General features: G+C 65.4%; 7 protein-coding genes across 7 annotated transcripts; 3 read left to right on the forward strand and 4 right to left on the reverse strand.

The window, feature by feature from the left end:
- Window positions 1-137: 137 nt before the first annotated feature.
- Q8F55_009010 (uncharacterized protein) lies at window positions 138-1,846 on the reverse strand (the record flags this gene model as incomplete). The annotated part of the gene is made up of 5 exons (XM_069357386.1): window positions 138-457; window positions 490-769; window positions 802-1,378; window positions 1,411-1,624; window positions 1,660-1,846. 5 exons carry the CDS (start codon window positions 1,844-1,846, stop codon window positions 138-140), a joined length of 1,578 nt encoding a protein of 525 aa, XP_069205323.1.
- A 216-nt stretch (window positions 1,847-2,062) lies between these two features.
- Q8F55_009011 (uncharacterized protein) lies at window positions 2,063-2,808 on the forward strand (the record flags this gene model as incomplete). The annotated part of the gene is made up of 3 exons (XM_069357387.1): window positions 2,063-2,119; window positions 2,166-2,344; window positions 2,568-2,808. 3 exons carry the CDS (start codon window positions 2,063-2,065, stop codon window positions 2,806-2,808), a joined length of 477 nt encoding a protein of 158 aa, XP_069205324.1.
- A 1,150-nt stretch (window positions 2,809-3,958) lies between these two features.
- ADI1_2 (1,2-dihydroxy-3-keto-5-methylthiopentene dioxygenase) lies at window positions 3,959-6,546 on the forward strand (the record flags this gene model as incomplete). The annotated part of the gene is made up of 4 exons (XM_069357388.1): window positions 3,959-4,279; window positions 4,319-4,565; window positions 4,617-6,236; window positions 6,281-6,546. 4 exons carry the CDS (start codon window positions 3,959-3,961, stop codon window positions 6,544-6,546), a joined length of 2,454 nt encoding a protein of 817 aa, XP_069205325.1.
- Window positions 6,547-6,695: 149 nt separating this feature from the next.
- Window positions 6,696-7,856, reverse strand: rrp4 (Exosome complex component rrp4; the record flags this gene model as incomplete). Its single annotated transcript, XM_069357389.1, has 4 exons — window positions 6,696-6,899; window positions 6,956-7,246; window positions 7,349-7,643; window positions 7,681-7,856. The coding sequence occupies 4 exons, from the start codon at window positions 7,854-7,856 to the stop codon at window positions 6,696-6,698; spliced, it is 966 nt and encodes a 321-aa protein (XP_069205326.1).
- Window positions 7,857-8,048: 192 nt separating this feature from the next.
- Window positions 8,049-9,255, forward strand: YUH1 (ubiquitinyl hydrolase 1; the record flags this gene model as incomplete). The annotated part of the gene is made up of 6 exons (XM_069357390.1): window positions 8,049-8,090; window positions 8,124-8,135; window positions 8,170-8,382; window positions 8,460-8,577; window positions 8,902-9,125; window positions 9,163-9,255. 6 exons carry the CDS (start codon window positions 8,049-8,051, stop codon window positions 9,253-9,255), a joined length of 702 nt encoding a protein of 233 aa, XP_069205327.1.
- Window positions 9,256-9,345: 90 nt separating this feature from the next.
- FYV10 (GID complex subunit containing RING finger motif) lies at window positions 9,346-12,414 on the reverse strand (the record flags this gene model as incomplete). Its single annotated transcript, XM_069357391.1, has 12 exons — window positions 9,346-9,447; window positions 9,486-9,971; window positions 10,005-10,184; window positions 10,219-10,441; window positions 10,487-10,698; window positions 10,734-10,808; window positions 10,863-10,907; window positions 11,309-11,522; window positions 11,572-11,740; window positions 11,796-11,894; window positions 12,054-12,154; window positions 12,284-12,414. The coding sequence occupies 12 exons, from the start codon at window positions 12,412-12,414 to the stop codon at window positions 9,346-9,348; spliced, it is 2,037 nt and encodes a 678-aa protein (XP_069205328.1).
- A 6,250-nt stretch (window positions 12,415-18,664) lies between these two features.
- Window positions 18,665-19,771, reverse strand: Q8F55_009016 (uncharacterized protein; the record flags this gene model as incomplete). The annotated part of the gene is made up of 2 exons (XM_069357392.1): window positions 18,665-19,534; window positions 19,595-19,771. 2 exons carry the CDS (start codon window positions 19,769-19,771, stop codon window positions 18,665-18,667), a joined length of 1,047 nt encoding a protein of 348 aa, XP_069205329.1.
- Window positions 19,772-21,776: the final 2,005 nt, after the last annotated feature.

Raw genomic sequence — 21,776 nt, forward strand, 5'->3', positions numbered from 1 at the left:
GAGCTCATGGCCTGGGCTCTGAACACGAGCACAAGCTCGATAACATGACCACTGCACAACGGCATACTGACTGCTATTACCACTCCCACTACCCAGCCTCACCCCCTCGCCCGCCTCGCTCAATGCCACTCCCTCCGCTACAACTTGCCATCATTCTTCACCTGGCCCCGCGGCACAATCTTATCCACCGTCATGGCCGACTCTGGCCGCTTGTAGTCGGGCATATCCCACACTGCGTCCCAGCCGAGGCCAGAGCGGTCCCAGTTACGCTCGGGCTCGCCGGCCGCCACCCAGCCCGTCACGTCGAGAATGCGGCCGGCGACACGGACGAACAGGCTGCCGTCTAGGCTTTCCCCGCCGGGAATGGCTTCCGCGCCGAGCACGCCGCCGCGCGGGGTCGAGCCGTACGCCTGCGCGTAGTGGAGCAGCGCGCGGACCGACTTGGGCACGTGCGAGTCTGGCGTCAGCGCGGCTTGTTGCCCCACTCACCCGTCGACACGAGCGCGTTGGCCACGATCGCGAGCCAGGGGTTGTGCTGCCCCGGGTCTGCGGGGTCGCCGATCACGTCGGTCGCTGGGCGTGCGGGCAGCTTGGGCGCGGGGGCCGCGCTCCACGACATGCTTTCGGCGGGGTAGAGGCGCGGCCGGCCGCGCGCGAGCGCCACCTGGAGTATGGTGAGGACGTAGGACTGGAGCACTATGCGCCGCGCCTGCGCGCCGAGCCGGGCGAGCAGCGCGGGCAGGAACACGCTCGACGTGAGCGCGTGCATCTGGTGTCAGCGCCGCGGGGGGGCATACGCACGAGGAAGAAGTCGACGCGGGTGGGATACCCTGGCTTGGATGTCGCTCCAGCGAGCAGGGTCGCGAGCCACGCGACCTCCTCGACTCGCGCGTCCAGCGCGGCGTCGACGTCGGACAGGTCCCAGCGCGCGACGAGGCGCTGGATGATGGCCGCGCGTCCCCCGGCCACAGCGCCGCGCATGCACTCTGCAAACACGAAGTCGGGGTCGAACGGCCCCGGGTCGAGCCTGGGCTCGGATAGCAGCGCGGCGTAGATGCCCAGCAGGGGTGCTGCCCCGTCCGAGGCCTGCGGGAGCGCGGCCTGCGGCCAGCCGTCGGGGAAAAGGCCGACGTTGTTCTGGTGCACGTGGACTGCGGCGCTCGCCAGCGCCTCGGCGACGAGCAGGCGCTCGCCGAACTCGACCCCGAGGCCGAGGTGGATGAACGGGTGCGTGATGCCCGCCACGAGGCGGATGAGCATCTCCGGCCCGGCCTCGCCGCCGTTCGCCTCAGCCGCGAGGAGGTAGGTGTCGATGGCGCCCTGTGCGCCCAGCCGGCCTACCTCGGCGTGGAAGAAGGACAGGTAGCGGGCGTACGCGCTGGCGTCAGCTGTGCCCGGGTGGCGGCGTACGGTTTCTTGCCCAGCGTGGCTTGCGAGGCCCAGTTGGACGTGTCGATCGTGTCCGGGAAGGACGCGGGCACGCCGCCGTCCCTCCCCGGCTGCGAGGCCGGGTCGAGCGGGACCAGCGCGGCCCGGTCGTGCTCCCACGTCCGCTGGAGCAGCGCCGGCCCGCCGCCGAGCGCGTACCGCGCCAGCACCGAGTGCGAGAAGTGGTTGTGCGCGACTGGGCGTCAGCGGGGTGGGGAGGGGCGGACGCACAACGCAGGCCCATGTACACGTCGTATGCGCGGTCGTTCTCCTCAAGCACGCGGCGGAGCGTCGCTGTGGCCTCGGGCGTCGCGCCGACGAAGGTGAAGGTCGAGGACGGGCGCGCCGTCGACGCGGGGAAGGACGCGGCGAGCGGGGGTGGGGGGAGGAGCGGCGCGCTGCCGCTGTGGGTCGCCATTGTCGCTGTCGCCGTCGTCGCGGTACTGTCTAGTCGCTCGGACGAGCGTTGTCGCCGCTGCCGCCGCCTGCATTTAACCAGTCAGATCGCCGCCATTGCGTGCTGATAAACACCGGAATGTATGCTGGTCGACGCCGAGACAAATGACGTCAGGGCGACTGCCAACGCAAACGTCAACCTCGGGAGCGAGCCTCCCTTCACTCCATCGCATCCACCATGGCCGAGCACAACGACAACAAGACGGCCCCGAGCCAGATCAGCGGCAACCTCAAGGTGCGCGGCTGCCGGGCGTTGGGAGGTCGCAGCTGACACCGAGCAGGCGGCACAGGGCGCGGCGTACGCTGCCGTCGGGGCCGTGCTCCCCTCCGCGCTTGGGGGCGACTCTTGGGCCGCGGACGGCGCGCAGCTGGGCCAGGAGGGGAGGGAGGAGGTCGACGTGGCTAAGAGTCAGGCGGCGTGGGATGCGACTGCGGACAGCGCGAAGGCAAAGGCAAAGTCGTAAGTGGCAGCGAGGGGGCCACCTTCGTCGTCTTCCTCCCTCCCTTCCCTCCAGGCATCTCGCATCCACCCTGCTACGCGAGTGATGCTTTGCCAGGCCATACGCTTGCTGCCTGGGCAAGGGCTCTGTCACCACCCACCCATCCACGGCTCCTCCGTCCCCACCACCCTCCAGTCCCCCCCCCCCCCCACCACACCCCACCCCGCTAACACCCCGCCACAGCGCCTGGGGCACCGTCACCGGCGACCAGTCGCTCCAGACCGAGGGCAACGTCGAGTCCGAGGCCGCGCAGTGGAAGTACAAGCAGGCGACGAGCGAGTCGGGGCTCGGCATCCCCGTGCCGTCGCTTGACGGGGCCAAGGGCAAGATCCAGAGCGCGGTGGGCATCGCGACGGGCAACCAGCAGCTGCAGAACGAGGGCAACGCGCGGGCTGAGACTGCTGCTTGGCGCGACGGGGTCTAGAGAGGAGAGCGCGCAGAGCATGAACTATGAATCTGGTTCCTTCGCATAGCTGGATGACTCGCAGACTCACCCAGCCTCGAGCATTGGCGGCAACGACAACTGGCCCTCCCACTCACCCTTCCTTTGCTCACTGCCGATCTGGTTTCATCGCCGCCCGCCGCATGTGGCTAGAATGGATCGCGAAGTACGCGTCGCCGCGTTTCATGTTTGGTCCTGGTCTATCACGCTGCGCGGTGCGCGGTGCGCGACGACCTCGGGATCCAGTGATGCAACGGCTCAACACTGGACCGTTGCAGCAGCATCGACCATGCTCACCACCGCCTCTCTGCTACCTGGCCGGTGCCCCGCACCTGCAAACTGCCTTTTCGAGCATGTTTGGTATGACGCCGTAACTCCGCACTATGGGACTTGAGGGCGGCCCAAATAAACAGCCACGCGTCAGGTTACGGAAGCAAATTTGGCTGCAGCTGGCCGCCCCGTGGCAGCAGCTATGATGAGTGGTGGGCAGTGAGTTCATTGTATGACGCCCAGTGGTGGTGGTGCCCTGCCTGGCTGCCTGCCTGGCTGTCTACTTGGTGCGCTGGCTGGCTGGCTCTTGACTAGTGCAGCCTTGTCCCTCTCACGTCGCCCTCCCCTTGTCCCCTCACTGGCTCACTGCGCGTCAGTGACACTACTTATCCAAGTCAACCCTAATCCACCTCGACATACTCGACATTCAACGACGGCCACGAGCATCCCCTCTCCTCCTCTCCCCTCTCCATTGCATCAACAACCCTCAAAGCATTGACATTCACCACTGCATCCACCCCACCCCCACCCACCCCCGGCACAACCGGCTCGACCAGAAGCAGCAGGCGGCCGCGAACAAACCTCCCCCTCCCGGCCCTTCCCTCGTCGCCTCGCCTCGCCTGTCCTCGTTCAACCCGCTCAAACCTCCCCCCCACTTCACACCCAGGTCGTGCGACAACAGCCTGCCTCATCCACCTTTACCCGACGACGGCCGAGTGTTTGCATCTTTGCCCCCTTTTGTCACCCATCCCATCAACTCGTCCTCGTGTGATCACTGCGTGAGACAACTCGCCCTCGGTCGGATTGACGCGTCGCCCGCCCGCAGCACGCACCCAACGCACCGCAGCCCAATCGCTGCACGATGCAACCCGTGCGACGAGAGTATGGCTACCCGCCCCGACTGCCCCAGCAGCCACAACATCTAGGCGGCGGCCAGCTGCAGAACGGCGGTGTCGGCCTCGGCGCCGGTGGCTCACCCGTCAACCAACACCAGCAGCAGCTGCAACACGGGCCTGGCGGACAGGGCATGGTCGGCGGCCCCCAGTCGGCAGACGGCCAGTCCAATGCCCCCGTGCCGCCCCCAGAGATGAACCTCGCAAATGTCCTGCATTACCTCCAGAGCGAGTGGAGGCGGTGGGAACGCGACCGCAACGAGTGGGAGATTGAGCGCGCAGAGATGAGGGTGCGTAACATGAACGGGGACTCGTGCTAACGGGCGCAGGCGCGTATCGCACTGCTTGAGGGACAGCGCAGGTCGGCCGAGAACCTCAAGGTCGACTTGCTGCGGCGAGTCAAAATGCTCGAGTTTGCGCTGCGGCAGGAGAGGACAAAGGCGACCGGACGGCCAACCTCGGGCACTGCAGCCCTGCCGCCTTCTCGCTTGGCAGCCCTAAAGGACGAGGACAATGCAAGCAGCAGCCGTGACGACAAGGAGGGAAGTGGCAGCAGCGAGGGCGGCGATGACATTGGTACGTGCTACGTGCCCATGGGCCTTGGTGGCGACGCTCACGCTTCTCTAGAACGACCAAAGTCGAATGGCGTGCACCTGTCCAAGCAGCCGTCCCGGCCCATTCCCGACACTTCGTCTTGGAAGAACCTCAGTGGGCCCCCGCGTGACCCCAAAGCACGGGCTCGCAGCCGCGAGTACCTCAAGCAGTGTCTCCAGGAGATTACCTATCTCACGTCTCCTGGCGCGCTGAACCCCCTGCCCCCGCGTGCCCCCGTCGCTGTTGAGGGAGGGACTTCGTCGCCGCCCAACGGAGAAGCGGCGACCGGTGTGGATCGACCCAGGAAGAATCTGCCTGAACAGCCAATTCCGTCCCCATATGCCCAGCCGTCTGCCGAAGCAGCACCTGCACCCGAGGATTCGCAGGCGACTTCAGCGTCGGCGCCACCGGCAGCACTTGCAGCCGCAGCTGCAACCGCAACAACAGCAGCAGCAGCAGCGACTTTCGCGGCTGGCGCTGCTGTTGCCACCTCGCCTCCAAACGGCACAGACGAGCCCAAGCCTATTGCCCCTGCACAGGAGGAGACCCCGGCCCCACCAGCTCCGTCCGCCGACACCTCGGCCGACGCGCCTCCCTCCTCGCCTGCTCCCCGAACCCTCCCCCTTCCTGATGGAGCTGAGCCTCCGTCGGTCGACCGCGCCGCTGGGCTAACCCAGGAGCCGAAGCAGACGCTCACGGCCATCTACAAGCCCGCAAGCAAGGCCGCCTGGCGCGAGGAGCTGCGAGCTGCCAATGAAGCTGCGAGCAAGGTGCCATGGCCGCCTCGCAGAAGCAGCGACGAGGAGTCTCTGGCCAGCATCACCCTGATCGAGGAGGAGGTCAAGGCCGAGGAGGCCGAGGGCGACTCTGATCGTATCTGGACCACGAGGCGAGCACTCAAGAGCCACCTCGACATTGTCCGCTCTGTCGCCCTTGCCAACGGTCCCGAGCTGGCCCTGGCGACCGTCGGCGACGACTGCACGGTCAAGGTCTGGTCGCTGGACGCGCCAAGCATCATGTCGTCGTCATTGAGGCCGCTCGCGGCCGAGCTCGAACCCGTTGCCACGTACCGGGGCCACAGCGGCCCAGTGACGGCCGTCACCATTTCGTCGTCGCTCGGCGTCATCTTCTCGGCATCGGCCGACTGCACCATCCGGTTGTGGAAGCTGCCTGCCCGCGACCACGACCCGTACGCTCCCTATGACCCGTCAACGTCGATCCAGACCCTCGAGGGGCACACCGACATCGTCTGGGACCTCTGCTTGTTGCCTCCTCGGACGGAAAAGAGCAGCGCGGCTAACGGCCCTGTTAAGCGCACCGCTGTGGAGAAGCAGCTGATCAGTGTCTCGGCAGACGGCACGGCCAAGCTGTGGGAAGACCGCGACGGCAAATGGAGCCTGCAAGCGACGTTTGGGGACTTTGGCGAGGGCGTTGTGCCGACCTGCCTGTGTGTCGACCAGCACGACTTTACACGCATTCTTGTTGGCCTGTCCAACGGTCTCGTCAAGCTGTTCCAGGTCGACGGCGCCGAGGAGATCCAGACGTTTGGCGAGGTTGGCTCGCAGGTGAATGCCATCCTGAGCCACCCGACGCTCCCATGGATCATTACTGGACACGAGGACGGTCATCTCCGTTTCTACGACACAAAATCTTGTAAGCGGCGCCGCGTGAGGCTTGACTGTGCTGACCTTGTCTAGCATCACCAAACCACAACCTTCTGGCCCACCCCGCGCCGGTGACTGCCCTCGCGCTGTCGCCCACTTCCCCCATGTGCATCCTGAGCGCGAGCGTCGACTGCTCTGTGCGGCTGTGGGACCTGCAGCGCAAGACGTCGCTGCAGGACCTGACTGGGCACCGACAGCGGTCCGACGAGGGCGTCACGGACGTCGCGAGCCACCCAGATCTGCCCATTGTGGCGAGCGCTGGCGCTGACGGCGTTGTTCGCGTCTGGGGCGCGGGATGAGGCCCCCACCCACTCAAGTTTCTTTAATTTTTACTTTGCCGCATTGGTCATTGTCATGTGCATAATGAGCATGGTTTGTAGTCGCATGAGTAGTAGTCATGTCAGAATGATAGAGCGTGGGGAGATACATGCAGGGTCTATCTACTAAGCTACTCGTCGGCCAGGACGAGGTCGTACACCAACCGGTCGCCGACCTCCTTGCTGATCGGTGCGCCGGGCTCGAGGTTTGCGGCCCGGAGCCACTGGTATCCCTCGGCGATGAGGGCGTCGGAGAGGGGCACGTCGTGGCTCGCGAGCGTCGTGATGACGTTTGCGACGTCTGTGATGGCCTGGCGTGATTCCGGGTCGATTTCCTGCGCGTGCGTGAGCTCTGCCCCATCTAGCTTATCTTGCTTGCTGCACCGCTCACATCATTCTCGTTGCGGTACACGCCCTCTGCGTCGAAGCCCTCGCCGCCCTCGCGGCTCGCCTGGCTGGTCCCGAGCGAGACCCAGACGTAGCCGTTGAGGCCGAGGATGACGTCTACGCCGGCCGGGCCGCACGGCGGCGGCAGGTGGTAGAAGTGCGACTTGAGGCGGCGGACCAGGCGCGGCGGGAGCGAGAGCAGCAGCCCGTTGCGCAGCTTGCCGTACTTGAGCGAGCGGGTGTGCAGCGACATTGCGCCGTCCTGGAAGAAGGCTTGGACCTCGGCGACGAGGAGCTGGGACGTCAGCCGAGCGTCAGCCGAGCGTCAGCGAGGCGGGCGAGGCGGCGCCGAGCTGTTCGAGCTCGCAGCGCTGCCAGCCAACAGTCGCCCACTCACGTCGCCCTCGGCCAAAAACTCGCGCATCTTGAGCGCGTCGCTCTCGACGCGGCGCCGCTGCACGCCACCGGGGAGGTTTACGCTCGAGAGCATGAGCACGGCGTCCTGCCTCGCATTCGCATCCACGCGCCAGCGCTGCGCGCCAACCTCGACGATGCGCCCGATGACGAGGTCGCCAACCTCGGGCACGTAGCGCGACTTGAGCGCCTTTACGCTGATGAGCTTGTTGACGCGCTCGATGGTCCCTGCGACGCTCGAGACGACGTGCTCGTCCTCGACGTACGTCCCGTGGCCGCTGGGCGTCAGCTTGGAGGCGGCAGCGCGCCACCCACCGCATGTACTCCTTCGAGCTGGTGATGACCTCGCCGGGCGTGACGACGGTGCGCCGCCCGCCGAGGCTCGTCCCCTCGCCCAGGTCGTCGTCGATGTCCATTGCGGTGGGGGCGGGCGCGCGCGGCGCGTCGGCGTACGCCGGTGTCTCTGCTGGCAGCCGTGTGATCTTGAACATGTCGTGGGGTGTGTGGTCTTGTTGCGAGTCGTAGACGACGAGTTAATCTCGTCGTTAATCGAGCTGAGTTGCAGAAATCTAAGCGGTGGCTCGGATAAGTTGCCACCTAACGGTGACGTCGTGACGTCGTGACCGACATTGTCGATGCCATCGTAGCGACCAGCTCACTCACGTCCACACTCACCACGCACAATGTCGCAGTCCAAGTGGGTCCCGCTCGAGGCCTCGCCGGAAGTAAGCGCGCGCATCAAGCCCCGCTAACACCAGGTCTTCAACGACGTGCGTCGCGGCCCCCTCCTAGCTAACCCCCCAGTGGTCGCGCGCCCTCGGCCTCCCCAACTCCCCGCTCAGCTTCCAGGACCTCTTCTCCCTCGACGACGAGTTCCTCGCCTTCGTCCCGCAGCCCGTCAAGGCCGTGCTCCTCCTCTTCCCGTCGCGCGGCGAGCTCGCCGCCGCGCGCGAGAAGGAGGAGCGCGACGGCGAGGGCAAGTGGGACGGCAAGGACGTGTGGTGGATCAAGCAGACTGTGGGTGGGCGTGGAGCGGTGCCAGCCGCTGGTCGAGTGGCCTCTGGCTTGCGCTGATGCGCGCGCTCGCTTTACAGATCCCCAACGCGTGCGGCTCAATCGGCCTCCTCCACGCCCTCCTCAACCTCCCCGAGGGCGCGCTCACCCCCGGCTCCCAGCTGCTCAAGTTCAAGGCGGCCACCGAGGCCCTCGGGCGTGGGTATCGCAAGTGGGGGCGGCGCGGGTGGCGCGCCCGCCTCGCCGAGTTGCGCGCCCAAGCCGTCCACTCCCTCATCCGTCTCTACCTCGCGCTCGACGACCCAAGGCACTACGCGGCGCACTACAGCCCGGCGCAGAAGCACAAGCAGAGAAGATCGCGGCGGGGTGGGGTCGGTGTGGTGTGGTGTGCTCTGGCCGGGGGAGGGTCGTCGGGTTGTCGGGTCGTTCTGCGTCGTCGGGTCGTGCTGCATTGTCGCTGTGTATCCCCATCGTCCCCCTCGCGCCAGCATCCCTAGACGCGCGGCCAAGCTAACCCCGCAGCCCTTGAACGCGCAAAGCTCCTCGACGAGGCCGACTTCTTTGAATCGGCGCACACGGCCGCCGCGCAGGCCGGCCAGTCGGCTGTCCCCGAGGACCTCGACGTCGACACGCACTTTATCGCGTTTGTGCAGGCTCCCAACGCCAAGGGCGAGCTGCGCGTCGTCGAGCTCGACGGCGGGCGCGAGGGCCCGTTCGACCGCGGACCGTCCAAGGACCTGCTGAGGGTGGGTCCCGCGCTGGAATCCACTGACCCAACCCCAGGACGTGGCAAAGATTGTGCAGGACAAGTACATTGCCCGCGCCGCCGGCGACATCAACTTCAACATGATTGTGCTGGCCGGCGAGGAGGAGTAGGGCGGAAGCCACGAGTTGTAGCAGCGCCACATGCAACGCGCCTCTGGATCCACTAATATATGCAACAGAGATACAACTAGCGACGACTCCCTACGAGATGTAGACCTTGCGCAGGTGGCTAAACGCACACGCCTCGTGCGTCCTGGGGCAGGTGACGACGTCGTGGTGCTCCTTTGCCATCTGCTCGAGCGCCTGGATGTCAGCGGTGTCCCGTTCCACCCGCCACCCACCTTGGACGAATAGACGTTGCCATTCGGGAACGCCATGGGCTCGTTCTCGCTGTCCATCACGTCGCCAGTGATGCGGCACACGAGCGTCGAGTTGACATGGTGCGCGAGGGGCACCTCGCGCGCCAGCACGCGCATGTGCTCTGCGCAGGTCGGGCAGTCGACGTTGGCGTACGCTTCTGGCGGGGGCGCGCTCTCCTCCGCCGCAGGGGCGGCGGGCGCCGGCGCCGCGTCGGCCGGCGCGAGCCCGTCGAGACCGAGCACGAGGAGGTTGGGCGCGGCGGGGATGAGCGGCGCGGCCGGGAGGGGCGTGGGCGCGGCGCGCGCCGGCGCCTCGGCGCTCGTCACGCACGCCGGGAGCCGCAGGCTGCTCAGGCCGGCCGAGAGCGAGAGCGCCAGCAGCGACTGCGACGGCAGCGCGTAGATGGACAGGAACGTGTCGCGGAACTGCACCTGCACCTGGGCCCAGCGGGCGCGGTCGTACAGTTTCTGCCGTCAGCTTGCCCGTCGACTCACACCCACTCTGTAGCGCGGCACGCCGGTAGTCTCGCCGAACGCGAGCAGCGTCGCGCCCTGCTGCATCTCTGGCGTGGCGGCCCACTGGGCGAGGTTCTTGGCCGCGTACGCGCGCGCGCCAGCCGTGTCGCGGCGGCGGCAGAGCTCGATGAACTCTTGCAGGCGGAGCGCGAACTCGAGGTTGCTCTGGGTGTCAGCCTGCTCCACACTGCCGACGCACGCCCTGCTTCTTCAACGTGCCGCGGTTCTCGCCGCACCACGCCAGCGCTTCCGCACACGAGTTCTTCTCGAGCAGCGCGCGCTCAATCTTTGCGAGCTCGGCAAACAGCTTGAGGTCGACGAGCGGCTCGATGTCGGCGCTCGCTGCCAGCGTGCGCGCAGTCTTCATCCGCCCGCTCCGGAGCAAGTGGTCGGCAATGTACCGGTCCAGCGTCTTGTCCTCTCTGCGTGGCGTCAGCCGCCCGTCCCCCTCCGCTGCGGCGACGCACGCAGTCTTCTCGCCCTTCGGGGCGAGCAGCGCGCCGTCGACGTGCGCCAGCCGGTCGCGCAGCACGCTCGGCGCCGCGGCAGACGGCTGCAGGTCGTCGAGCTTGCGCTTGAGCCCGCGCACGCGCTCCGACGCGGCGTCGAGCTTTGTCTGCGCGGCCGCCGCGTCGCCGTCGCCGCCGGAAAACGACTTGAGCAGCGACGACAGTTGCGTCTGGCGTCAGCATCGGCGCCCGCGCCAGAACCCACCTGCACGGCGATAAAGTCCTTCTCGACCTGCCGCTGCGCCGAGCGGTGCGAGCGCCGGAGCAGCTCGTACGGCGTCTGTCGTGTCAGCACCGCGGGCGTTGGGCTCGCCGGTTGGCGCATGCTACATACCCGGATCAGCGCCTCCTCGAGCAGCAGGGGCCCGTGTATGCCTGTCTGTGGTTGCGGCATCGTTGTTAGTACTCCGGATGGTTGATTGTGATAAGTGCTGGTGGCGACTGGGCGATTGCGATAGATGGCAGAGTGGGCATCATCGTGGGGTAGCGCGGGGTCAACTCGTCGGTGGAGGTCGTCGAAGCCCAGTGGCACTTGGGCGTGGCACATGGCGGCCCGATTCCATCAACATGAACCTTCATTGGCTATGTACAACATGTGTATGAATGTGCTAGGTACACTGATTATGCAGTATGTCGAGTCGTCTATGTTATAGGGTGGTGGGTGCGTGTGGGGGGTGCGGGGTGGGGTGCTGGGCAATGACGTCCAGAGCCGATGGGTGGCCCCCCCCGCGCTTATCTCTCGCCCAGGCTGCGACGCATGTCACCCCACAGGCGACTAACCGCGCCATCGTCGAGCTCGGTGAACCGGATCATGTGGTGGTCGTCGTGGCTGTGGTTGTTCCAGCTCCCGCCACCGCCCATCGACGGGCTAGCGGGGAGCGACATGGGCCTCGACGTGCCATCGGGTTCCCCGAACAGGACCTGCCGCGTAGCAGACTGGCGCGCGCGCTGTGCCGTCAGAGACAGGAATGTCTGCCGCGAATGGTGATACATTCTGGGGGTGTGAGCAAACAATCCAGCTCGCACTCCCGATTCCAACTCACGACCACACTTGGCGGTTGCTCGCCTCCTGCTCTGTCACGGCGTCGAGCGCTGACATCCTAAAGCTCTCCTTGAGTGCACGCAAGAGGTGGGCAACGTGATCGACTCTTGGCTGCCAGTGGGCTAGGCGTCCGCGCGGCGTCCATTCTCTGGTCTTTGGCTCGACGAGGGCTGGAAGCAGTGTAAACAGACGTCGCACACCACGGGCCAGCACAAACACACGCACGATGGAACACGTCAGAGTCGAAGAAGACACTCGGCCTCGTACGCGGGAAGCTGGTCTGAAACGCTAATGTGAAACGCAGAATCGCACCGGCATAAGGTCCTAAGGCCGGGTATGTCAGTTGCTCATTCTTCCCGACGAGTTTGGGGGTGGTAGTCGGGCGGCGGCCTGTGCGGGTGCAGGAGAAGCACGCGCGCAACGCCGCCAACGCCGGCTGTGTAGACGTTTGTTACGTCTACCCATCCCCGACGATCGACTCACCGCGGTGGACAAAGAAGACGCCAACCCACTTGAGCAGCGTGTCGGGCGATGGAAACAGGTACATGCCCGTGGGGCAGTTTCCTGGCGCGCGCAGCGACTGGCTAGGTTCCCGTGTCAACAACAAAGTCAGAGGGGACCTCGCCGGGGGTGCAGGGTGGTGGTCGGTTGCCAGTTTCGGTATGGCACTAGTGAGTGACCCGAACCCCCCGGAAGTTAGTGTGCAGACGTACTACTCGATGGCGAGTTCGGCAGCAAGAAGAGGCCCGACCTCTTGTTGTTGTTGCTGTGGCTGGTTGTGCGTGCCGGCGTGCGACGACGAGGGCGAGTCTGGGGCCACTGCTGCGGACACTCTCGAGAACATTGCGGCTGGCACGGTGGCGAGAGTGAGGAGAGGGAGGTGGTTGTTGACAACTTGATCATTTCGTCGTCGATTACGGCCGTGGCCGTCGTGACGTGAACAGAGTGGCGAGGGAGTCGAAGTAGTGCGTGGCTGTCACGTGATGGGGTTGGTAACACGTGAGAGCCACGTGTAACATTAGCGGAGCCATTCCCACGTGGCCTCGGTCACCGTTTCGGTTGCTCGGCGTCGGCGTCGCCGTCGGTGCCGGTCGGCGTCGCGGAGACATTCCGATAGTCGGACCGATTAGGACAATGCGAGTGCCAAGCCGCAGACAGCTCTCACGCTCGCCGTAGCCCGCCCAACCTGCCTCGGAGCACACTCGGTCCCCTCCCGGCACCCGACAAGCACAGGAGCGCCAAGGCTGGGACGGGCGACTGTGGCATGCACATATGGGGGAGGCGTCGCGGTGGGTGCCACCCGACAGCACTCGGATATCGGGTGGTCGTCTTGTCCTACCTGCCGCTGCCTGCCGCATTGGTCTCGCGCAGCGCCGCGCCGCTTGCCGCAGAGTACCGCCCGCCAAGCCCCCCTGCCGGAGCTTGCTCGGGTGCCCTCTGACAAGACAACAACAGCGCTGTCCTGAAGCGCGTGTCGTGGTCGGGTCGGCGTCGTCGTCGTGCTCTCCGACGCGCCGGTCGGCTCACCGCGTATCGCTTCCTTGCCACTCGCCGTCCCGTGCTGAATTCTGGGGCAGCGACGGACGAGATGTTGCTGCGCCCTGTCGGCGATGGCACGGCTGTACGTACGCCCGCGCCCTCGGGCCGACATGGCGAGATCGTGTCGTGCCGTATGTAGCATCGCGAAACAACGTTATCCTACTCCATGGGGAGGACGGAGGGCAGCGGGCCGGTGTTCCGGGCAGAGGCAGACGCCGGCGTGCCACGGTGCGGAGTTTGGCCACCAGGCCAGGCCGATTGCTCGGAGGCGGCGCCGGGCCGCTTCCTCCTCACTCACTCTGCCCGTCATTTGCCGTGGATCTATCTTCCCCAGTGCCTTCGCTGACCGGTGGGGCGGCCCACTCCCGCTCGACTCGTTTGTCGGCGAGCGGCGTGGCCACGCCGCCACAGGTGCCGCAATCGCATCGCTACAGTTGCATCCGGCCCACCAACGTCGCACGACACGCAGCCCACCTCCTCGTAACTGCACATTGTTTGTGGCAGAGCGATGCCACATGACCGCGTGCTCGCCCCACAGATTTGGTTTGGGCAGCGAAAAAGTTGCCGCAGGGCACGCAGGGTCTGGTGGCAGCGTGGCCCACGCCCGCCGGCGGCTGGGGCCAGGCAGCGGTATGCCAGAGGCCGGCAGCGGCAACCACCAAGCTCAAGCTGCGTACGCTACCAACGGCAAGCATTCGCCAGGAGGCGACAAGGTGTCGTCGTACTCTTTCTTCGGCCCTGGCAAGGCACATCGGGAGAAGTCCCCTGCGCACGGGTGCACCAGGCAGCCAAAGTGCTGATCACTGGCCCTACGTACTCTCGTACACGTCTCTCGTAATCACCGCCGCTCCCTGCGGGTCGAGCGAGTTATCACGCCAGATCTAGGGCGCCAGCGGTGGTTGAGTTTGGGCGGGTGCCATCACAAGCGGCGGGTAGGGCTACCCGCGGCGAGCTCACCACCGGTTGTCGCTTTTGGCAGGCAGCCGGGAGGTGCGGCGGCCTTGGTGGTATCGGGCTCGTCATCGGTTCGGAATCAGCAAGCGCCGGGCACAGCACATGCCAGATGCCGTCCATGCGGTCCAGTCTCCAACTGCGGCCCATCCGCCGCCCACTGGGTAGGCCGCCACTTGCTCCTTTCGATAAGGAGGGGGACGAAACGAAACGGCGCCAGGGGGCCGAAGGCGAGGGGGGTTACGACCCCGTGCGGAGAGCATGGTCGCGTGCATTGGCGCTGGCGCTGGCGCCGGCTGGGCTGCGCCTCCCCCTCCCCCTCCCCCTCCCCCTCCCCCTCCCCCTCCCCTCCTCGCTTCGCTTGCGGCGAACATCGGGTGGGCTCTCCGCGTTCCTCGACACGACACCAGACACAAGTTACCGTGCATCGAATCCGACGGTACTGCCCGGGCTGTAAGCGAGGCGAGCAGTGACAGCCCCGCACCAACGCGCCTGCCGTGACATGCAACCCCAAGCTTCCCCACAACTATAAACGGCACGTGCCAGGCCAAACGCGCACGACACATGTCCGGCGCCACGGAATGGGCTGTGGCGAGCCTGGCGACGAGGCGAGATGCGCGAGGCGAGCTTGACGTTGAGTGCCACCCAAGGCCCGGAGCGCGGTGTCTTTGACGTCGGGCCCACAGGCGTCATAATTCACCCGCGATGGTTTGCCCGTCGGTATGTGGCTCAACTGGAATGCTCTACAGCGCGGCGCGGCGCATCGATCGATCGATCGCAGCGTGTGGCGTGTGGCGATGGCCGTGGCGATCAACATACATGAGGTCGAGCGCATGCATTCGGCGCCCACCGCCGCCGCTGTGGAGATTGACGGCGGCGGCGCCCCCCGCCACGACGTAGGCCAAGTCGGCTGACGCGCCGCGCCGGGTTTCGGTCGAGGCCCCGGAAAGCATAATGTGTGGAGCGCGCGCGTCTAACGCCCCGATTAGATCTCGGGGACCGCGTGCGTTCTGTGGAGCAGCGCGTCGCGCCGCATGCACTGGTGTAGGCCGCGTGTGCCGTAGGCATGCACAGCATCGTTTGGGTAATGTGCGACGACTGGCAGGAGCGTGCGACTCGAGCTTGCGACTGGTGACGCGCCCGCGTGCCGCCTTGGTATTGCCACCACGTTGCGTGGCAACACGAGCCACAAGTGGCGATCAGTCGAGGCATGCGGGGTGGCGCATTGCCAACGGCGTGGAGCGTCCGGCGCCGCCGCGGCGCGCGCTGCTGACGAGAAGAGGCGACAATAGATGCGTGGCGTGTGGGGATGGGGGGCGGGCGCTGGCCGCGAGGAATGGGTGCCACTGTGGCGTGTCGGGTTGGCGACGGCGTATCGAACGGTCGGGTCGTGGCGACGGCGTATCGAGCGGCTCGAGCACAGCTCGGCCGGACACTCCGTCAGCCAGCGCGCCCAGAAGCCGCATAGCTCGCCCATATCAGACGGATTAGGCGACACCCGTGCCGTGGCCGCCAGCCAGTGTCAGCCTCGTGGCGTGGCGGGTGGGGGCGGCGGCGGCGTCGGCGCCGGCGCCGTCGCTTCGCTCTGCCTCCAGCCATGCGCCACTCGGCGAGGCGCGCTGGAAGCAAGCGAAACACATCTGTGGCGCGCTGGGGCTGGCTGACCTCAGCTCGCCCACGCCCCGGCGACCGACCTCGACCGAGGTGGTGACTCTACTCTGCGGCGCGATCGACCGCCTCGCGCCGTCCACTCCCTCCGGAAACGCTCCGGCCGGCGGGTGCGCACCCCGCCGCACCCACCGGCGCACGCCACATCCCCAATTGATCAACGTCACTTGACAGAGTTTAGCTTTGTCGTGTCGGCAGCTGCCTTATTGTTTGTGTCTGCTTGCCCACACACGGGGCTAGTGCCACCCACCCACGCCCGCCACGCCCGGCTAACTAGATGCGTAGTGACACTTGTGCCCACCGTGCGAGTGGCAACCGACCCCCCACCCCACCCCTGCCGCACGAACACACACGGTGGTGACTACTCGCGCCTCGGCCATGCTATGCGTGTCGCTTGTGCAGTAGCGAGCGTAACGTGCACCGACCCCTGGCGGCGGGGCGTGGGAGCGAGGCGCAGGGGGAGGCAGTGGCGTGGCGCTGTTCGCTGTTGGCTGTCAGACAAGGCGCTGGCGCGAGCCGTTCCGACGTTCTCCCGCGCGTTCTTTTCGGACAGCGCGTGGCGAGTCAGCAGGCAAGCGAGCGAGCGGCAAGCGGCAAGCGGTTGGTTGCTACACGATGGATGCACATCTCGCAGTCTGTCACGGCGGTACTCGGACCAGTCCACAATCAACACGGGTGCTGCCGGGCTTGCCTGGGAAGCGCGCGGCACACCCAAAAGTGTGTGAACTGGCCACGGGGCGGCCATTTCAAGATGCGACAGGTCGCAGCGCGCAGTGACACGCTGTTGTGCAGTTTGCTTGCTCGGTACGTTCCCAGCGGGACAAGTGTGGGAAACAGGCTTGGACTGATCGGGAACGGACGTCATCGACCAGTGCCTTTGTTTACACGCGCTGACAGCATGACGCGTGTCGTCCCTTTGCATGTTCACGCACATCAGGCCCATGCAATAATGGGGAGGCTGGTTGGTGTCCCCTTGGGTGTCCCCTTGGGCCTTGGGCCGCATGCACGGCAACGCGTTAGTGTGTCGTGTCATGGCATGGCGGCATGGGATTGTCTTTGATCCGAGGGAGGGCAGGGAGAGCAACGCGCCGCCAATTTCGGCAGCAGATTGACGCTTAAGCCGTGGGATCTGCGAGCTGTCTGTCGCAACGCGGAATCGCGGGCGGCGCGGCATGAAGCCGCCTGCCTGCCTGGCGCAGAGCAGAGCAGAGCAGAAAGAAAGCCGCCAGCCAGATCTGGCCAGACTGGTGGCAGCTGCCGCTAGTCGGCCAGCGACATGAATGGGGTGTGTCTGACAGACACACGACGAGGCCCGTCGTCAGCGCCGCCGGCGACGCAGCACCGCCCACCGGCAACCAGACGGGGAGAGCTACAGACGGACGGGTGGGATGCGTGAAACGGCGCGCCGCCGCCATCGCTGCCAGTGTTTCGCGTGCCGGCCACAAGGAGTGCGAGACCACACCGCAGCTAGCTAGCTCCGGCCCGCCAGCCCCCCATGCGGCGTGTTGCGCGTACGCACCCCCTCCCCCCACCCCACCCCCCATCGAACTCGTCAGAACCAAACAAACCACTGCCCGATGTACCTCTCTCGCGTGCGTGCTAGCGTGCGTACGTGTGGGTGGTAGTCGGGCCAAGACACCGCGCATACACCGCAGCACGCAGCAAGCGTCATGTCACCGGAACTGGCGCAGCAGCATGCATGCATGCTACGGAAAAACACATGCTCTGGCCCAGACGGTTGCGGGGAATGCAGTCGTCAGTCGCAGTCGTAGCGAAATTAATGGAAGCACTCGCCGCGCTCGGCAGCGCGCCTGCGTGGGCCCGCAATGCAGCGCAATGCACGCACAATGCACACGCGGCCCATAGCTGCACCATACGGCCGCGCGACGCGGTATCGCTCGGCCCGCCAGCCCACCTTCCAGCGGCCCAGCCCAGCAAGCCCTGTGGCGCCGCCGCCGACGACGCCACGAGCAGCATCCGCAATGCCCCGGCGTAATTTTTCGCCGCCTCCAGCGTGCCGGGCTTTGCAACGCCACCACGGACGCGGCCGCTGGGTGCCGCAGCATGCCGCTGGCTGGCTCGCGTCGGTAGCGGGCTGGACTGGACTGGGGACGGCGCACTTCGGTGGGCCGTGGGCCGTGGCCGTGGTCGTGGCCGTGGTCATGGCCGGATCTCGACGGCCCAGTCCGCCGACGACCACCCCCGACCCCCGTTGCTTGCCCAGATGCCGAATTTCGTATCGACAACGCCGGATGCATGCCAACGAAACGAGCTGCTCGCCGGACTGAACAGCGGTGCACCGCAGCGCAGCGCGCAGCGACCGTCCCCCACCGGCCCCAGCCACTGCGCCACGCCCCAACGCTTCGCCTCGACGCGAGGTCAGCAGATTGAAATGGCCCAACAATGCTGAATTTGTGGGGAGCGCGTACGACCGGCGCTATAGACGTCACTGTCGTGACTGACGCACGTCACCCAGCCAGCCAGGTGCAGCACTATCAATGTACGCTTGCACTTGCGCCGGCCGTACGCCTACGCCTACCCCGTACGCCGCCTCCCTCGCGCCTCGCCTCGCCTCGCCTCATCCTGCCTCGCCCCACCCACGTCGCCTCTAGCACAAGCGCCAAGGAAACTCGGCAGGCACAACCCACACCGACGACAAGCTCTCGCCTAGTTGCACCAACCTGTGGGAACTTTTTACACCACAGCCGAGCCGAGCCAACGAGCAGTCAGTAGTCAGACACACGAGCAATGCAGCCTGCACACCACCAGGTCAAGCCAGACATTTTCATTAGAAAAGTGGTCCTATCGACCAACTTATAAGACGAGTGCTATGCAAGAATGGAAATGAACATGATGGACAGTAAGGTGTGCGGGTTTGGTGGATGATGTATACAACTGTACAGTAAATGTGTGTGATGCGAGTGGTGGTGATGCGTCTACCAGCCGCCAACGCTCAGCGGAACGCCGCAAGGAGGTTGACTCAATGGGCCAAAGCGCTGCTCAATGTCGGCCACCGTCTTGCCGCTAAGCGTCCGCGATGAAATGGGTCGCTTGGGCTTGTTGACCGAGGCAATGGGCGAAGGCGTCTTGCAGTCCTCAGATGCAGGCGACGAGGCTAGGCTCGAGGATGCCGAGGCCAGTGCTGGGGGCTGGGGCGAGACATTGTTGGAGGGGGTGAGGTAGGCGTTGCGGATGGAAGCTGGGCTCGGAAATGTCGTGGGTGCCCGCTTGTGGAGAGCAGGCACCGGGCGGATGGGACGCGACGACGACGACGACGACGACGAGGGGTCGGGCGTCGTCTCGGGCGAGGGGTAGACGTTGGAAAGAGTCTCGGTGGGCACAGACGCGGGCAGAGACACGTCGGATGAGACGGCGCTCGAGGCACGCGCGACGGCACGGGGGCCATGCTCCGCACGGGTGCGGGCCTCAAACTCGGCAAGCTCGTCGCCAGCGACGTTCAGGTTCCATTCGAGGTAGCCGCACATTTCGCGCTCCATCTGGTTGATCTCCTTGAGGGCGAACATCTTTTGTCCAACAATGCACCACGACTGGTTCGAGTACGTGTCATCACAGATGACTTTTGAGGCGATCATGAAGGCCGAGATGAAGAGGCGGTGTCCCGACGATCCCCGGGCGGCGGGGAAGCGAGTCTTGAGTCTCTGCAACAAGAGGAGCGCGGCAAAGGTGACGACCGAGGGAAGTCGTGTCCTGTGCAGAGCGTAGGCGACAAAGTGCGCCAGAGTAGGGGTGGGGCCACCAGGCTGGGCAGCTTGGGGAATGTTGGGGCACTGGAAGAGAGCCGTGATCTGGAAGACGTGTCAGCACAAAAGTGGCCCGAGTGGCGTGGGTTGGCGTGGTCTACTTACAAAACGGGCGCACAGCACTGCCGTCTCCTCGTGGCCATAGTATGGGTCAGCGGCGCGCTGGGCTGGTCTTGAAGACGCAGCCGACGACGACGCCGAAGCCTTTGCCGCCTTGCGCGACGAGGCGGGGGAAGGGGGGTTTGGCCTGGCGGCAGGCACAGAGACGGTAGCGGTAGACATGGTGCGGTGAGGTGGAGGTCGTGAGGGAAGAACAGTGGCAATGGGTGCTGCTGCTGTTGAACGGCGAGAAAACTAATGCCAGTGTTAGTATGATGGGATGCTAATGGTGCGCGACGAAGACGAACAACCATGGTGGGAAGGCAAAACGAGACGATGCGACGTGAGAGAGAGGCCGACCTTGGCAACAATGACAATTGTTGCGCCGGTGGTGGCGAGGATGGGAGATGGACAGAGACTAGGCGAACCAGTGTGGGTGGATGATGGCAGTGGTGGGAGGGGGGAATGTGGAGTGGAGTGGTGATGGTGGGGGGGAGCGAGGCAAGATGTGCCAGATGAAGTATGCAGCAAGTGTGCAGTGTGTGTGTGTGACGATGTGCGTCGTGGGGAAGGGACGAGTGGTGGGTGGGTGGGTTGGTGGTGTTTAGGTGGGATGGGAGGGAAGACGCGGCCGGATCGGATCGAGTGGAGTGGCATCCGTCCGAAGCAAGATGCGGCCAGTGTCGCGCGTCTTGGTCGCACGGATCGCGCGCCAGGCAAGGCCAGACCGGCGAGCAGAGCACCGTCGCCTTGGCCACCACCCCGTTTATTGTTTCATTCCATCAGGAAGCCAGACGGGTGACCAGGGGTGTAGTGTGCGACTTGTCGGTACGCACAGACCACAATGGCACACCAAAAAAACGGGTACAAGGGGGCGTGGCGCGTGGGAATGGCCACTGTAGTAGCAGCCACCACCACCCACCTCACGCCCGCCCGCCCCCACAAAGAGGCACAAACGGCACATTACACACACAAACCCGCGCGTTGCGCAGATCGGCGTGTGACATTGTTTGCAGGAGGGAAGGGAAGGAAGGCAGAAGGGGGACCAACAACTCACCTTGATGCAAGTTCCGTCGACGCAAGAGGAAGAAGAAGTAGCGGTGGTGGTGGTGGTGGTGGTGGGAACAAGTGACCAAGTTGACAGCGGTTAATCACTTGCTGTACTGTGTCGTGGTGGTGGTGCTATTCTGGCTCGTTGTTGAACCAGAGTCCGTGACGAAAGAGGTGAAATGCGTAAAAGGCGTAGGCAGGGGTGGGAGTGCGTCAATGCGAAGGAGGCGAAGAGCCGGGGCCAAGAAATGACGAGGAGGATGGGAGGAGCGGGGGTGGGGTGGTGGATATGTATGACGGCGGGGAGTAGACCTGGGGTAGCGGCCAACAAAAGGTGGTGTGTGTAGGTAGTAGAGGGGGGCACTAGCTACGGGGCAAGCCAAGATTGAGGCTTGAGCGCGGTGGAGCGAGGTGGAGCGAGCCCGAGTATTTGGGGGTGGGGGGTGGGTGGGATTAGGTGCCGGGTGGGTGGGTGGTGCTTTTGTAGTGGGGGTTGGAAATGGCACCAAGCGGGTTTGGCGAATTCAACGGTTGCAGCCGGTAGAATGGGCGGGAATGGTGATCGTCGCGATGGTGAGTGTTCGTTTGGCGAGTGGAGCCAAGAGAGTCGTCGTCGACGGGTCGAGAGGTGTGTGTGGGTGTGTAGGTGAGAGTGTGTGTGGAGTAGAGTAGGTGTAGATGTAGGTGGGTGTGGGGGGGTGGTGTTGGTGGGGGTGATGAGGGGGGGATTCTAGAGACACCAATGCCGGGGTTTGGATGTGCTCTTTAAGAAGGGGGTCATGTAGACGTCGTTTGATAGGTTATCGGGTGGGAGCCAGCCAAATCGACGACATGGGTACAGACAGACGAGTGCGTGTAGGCGAGGCGAGGTCGGTCGGTCGTTCGGGGGGTCAGTCAGGTCAGGCTCGGGGGTCTCGGGGGGTGAGGGCCGCGGGGCAGAGTTGCCGTGTCAGCAGCAGCATCAGCATCAGCACCCAGGTGGTGTGTCGCCGCCGCGTCCGCCGCACGCCGCCGCCCGCCCCGCCGTACGTCTGCCGAGCCGAGGTGTGAGTCGCTGGCTGTCATCTGTCCTGTCCGCATGTAAAGCGCCGCTGCGCTCACCGCGCGCACCGCTTAAACCCGCTCAGGGAAAATACAA

This window comes from Vanrija albida (genome assembly GCF_041260175.1).
Source record: "Vanrija albida strain AlHP1 chromosome Unknown contig_7, whole genome shotgun sequence".
NCBI lineage: Eukaryota > Fungi > Basidiomycota > Tremellomycetes > Trichosporonales > Trichosporonaceae > Vanrija > Vanrija albida.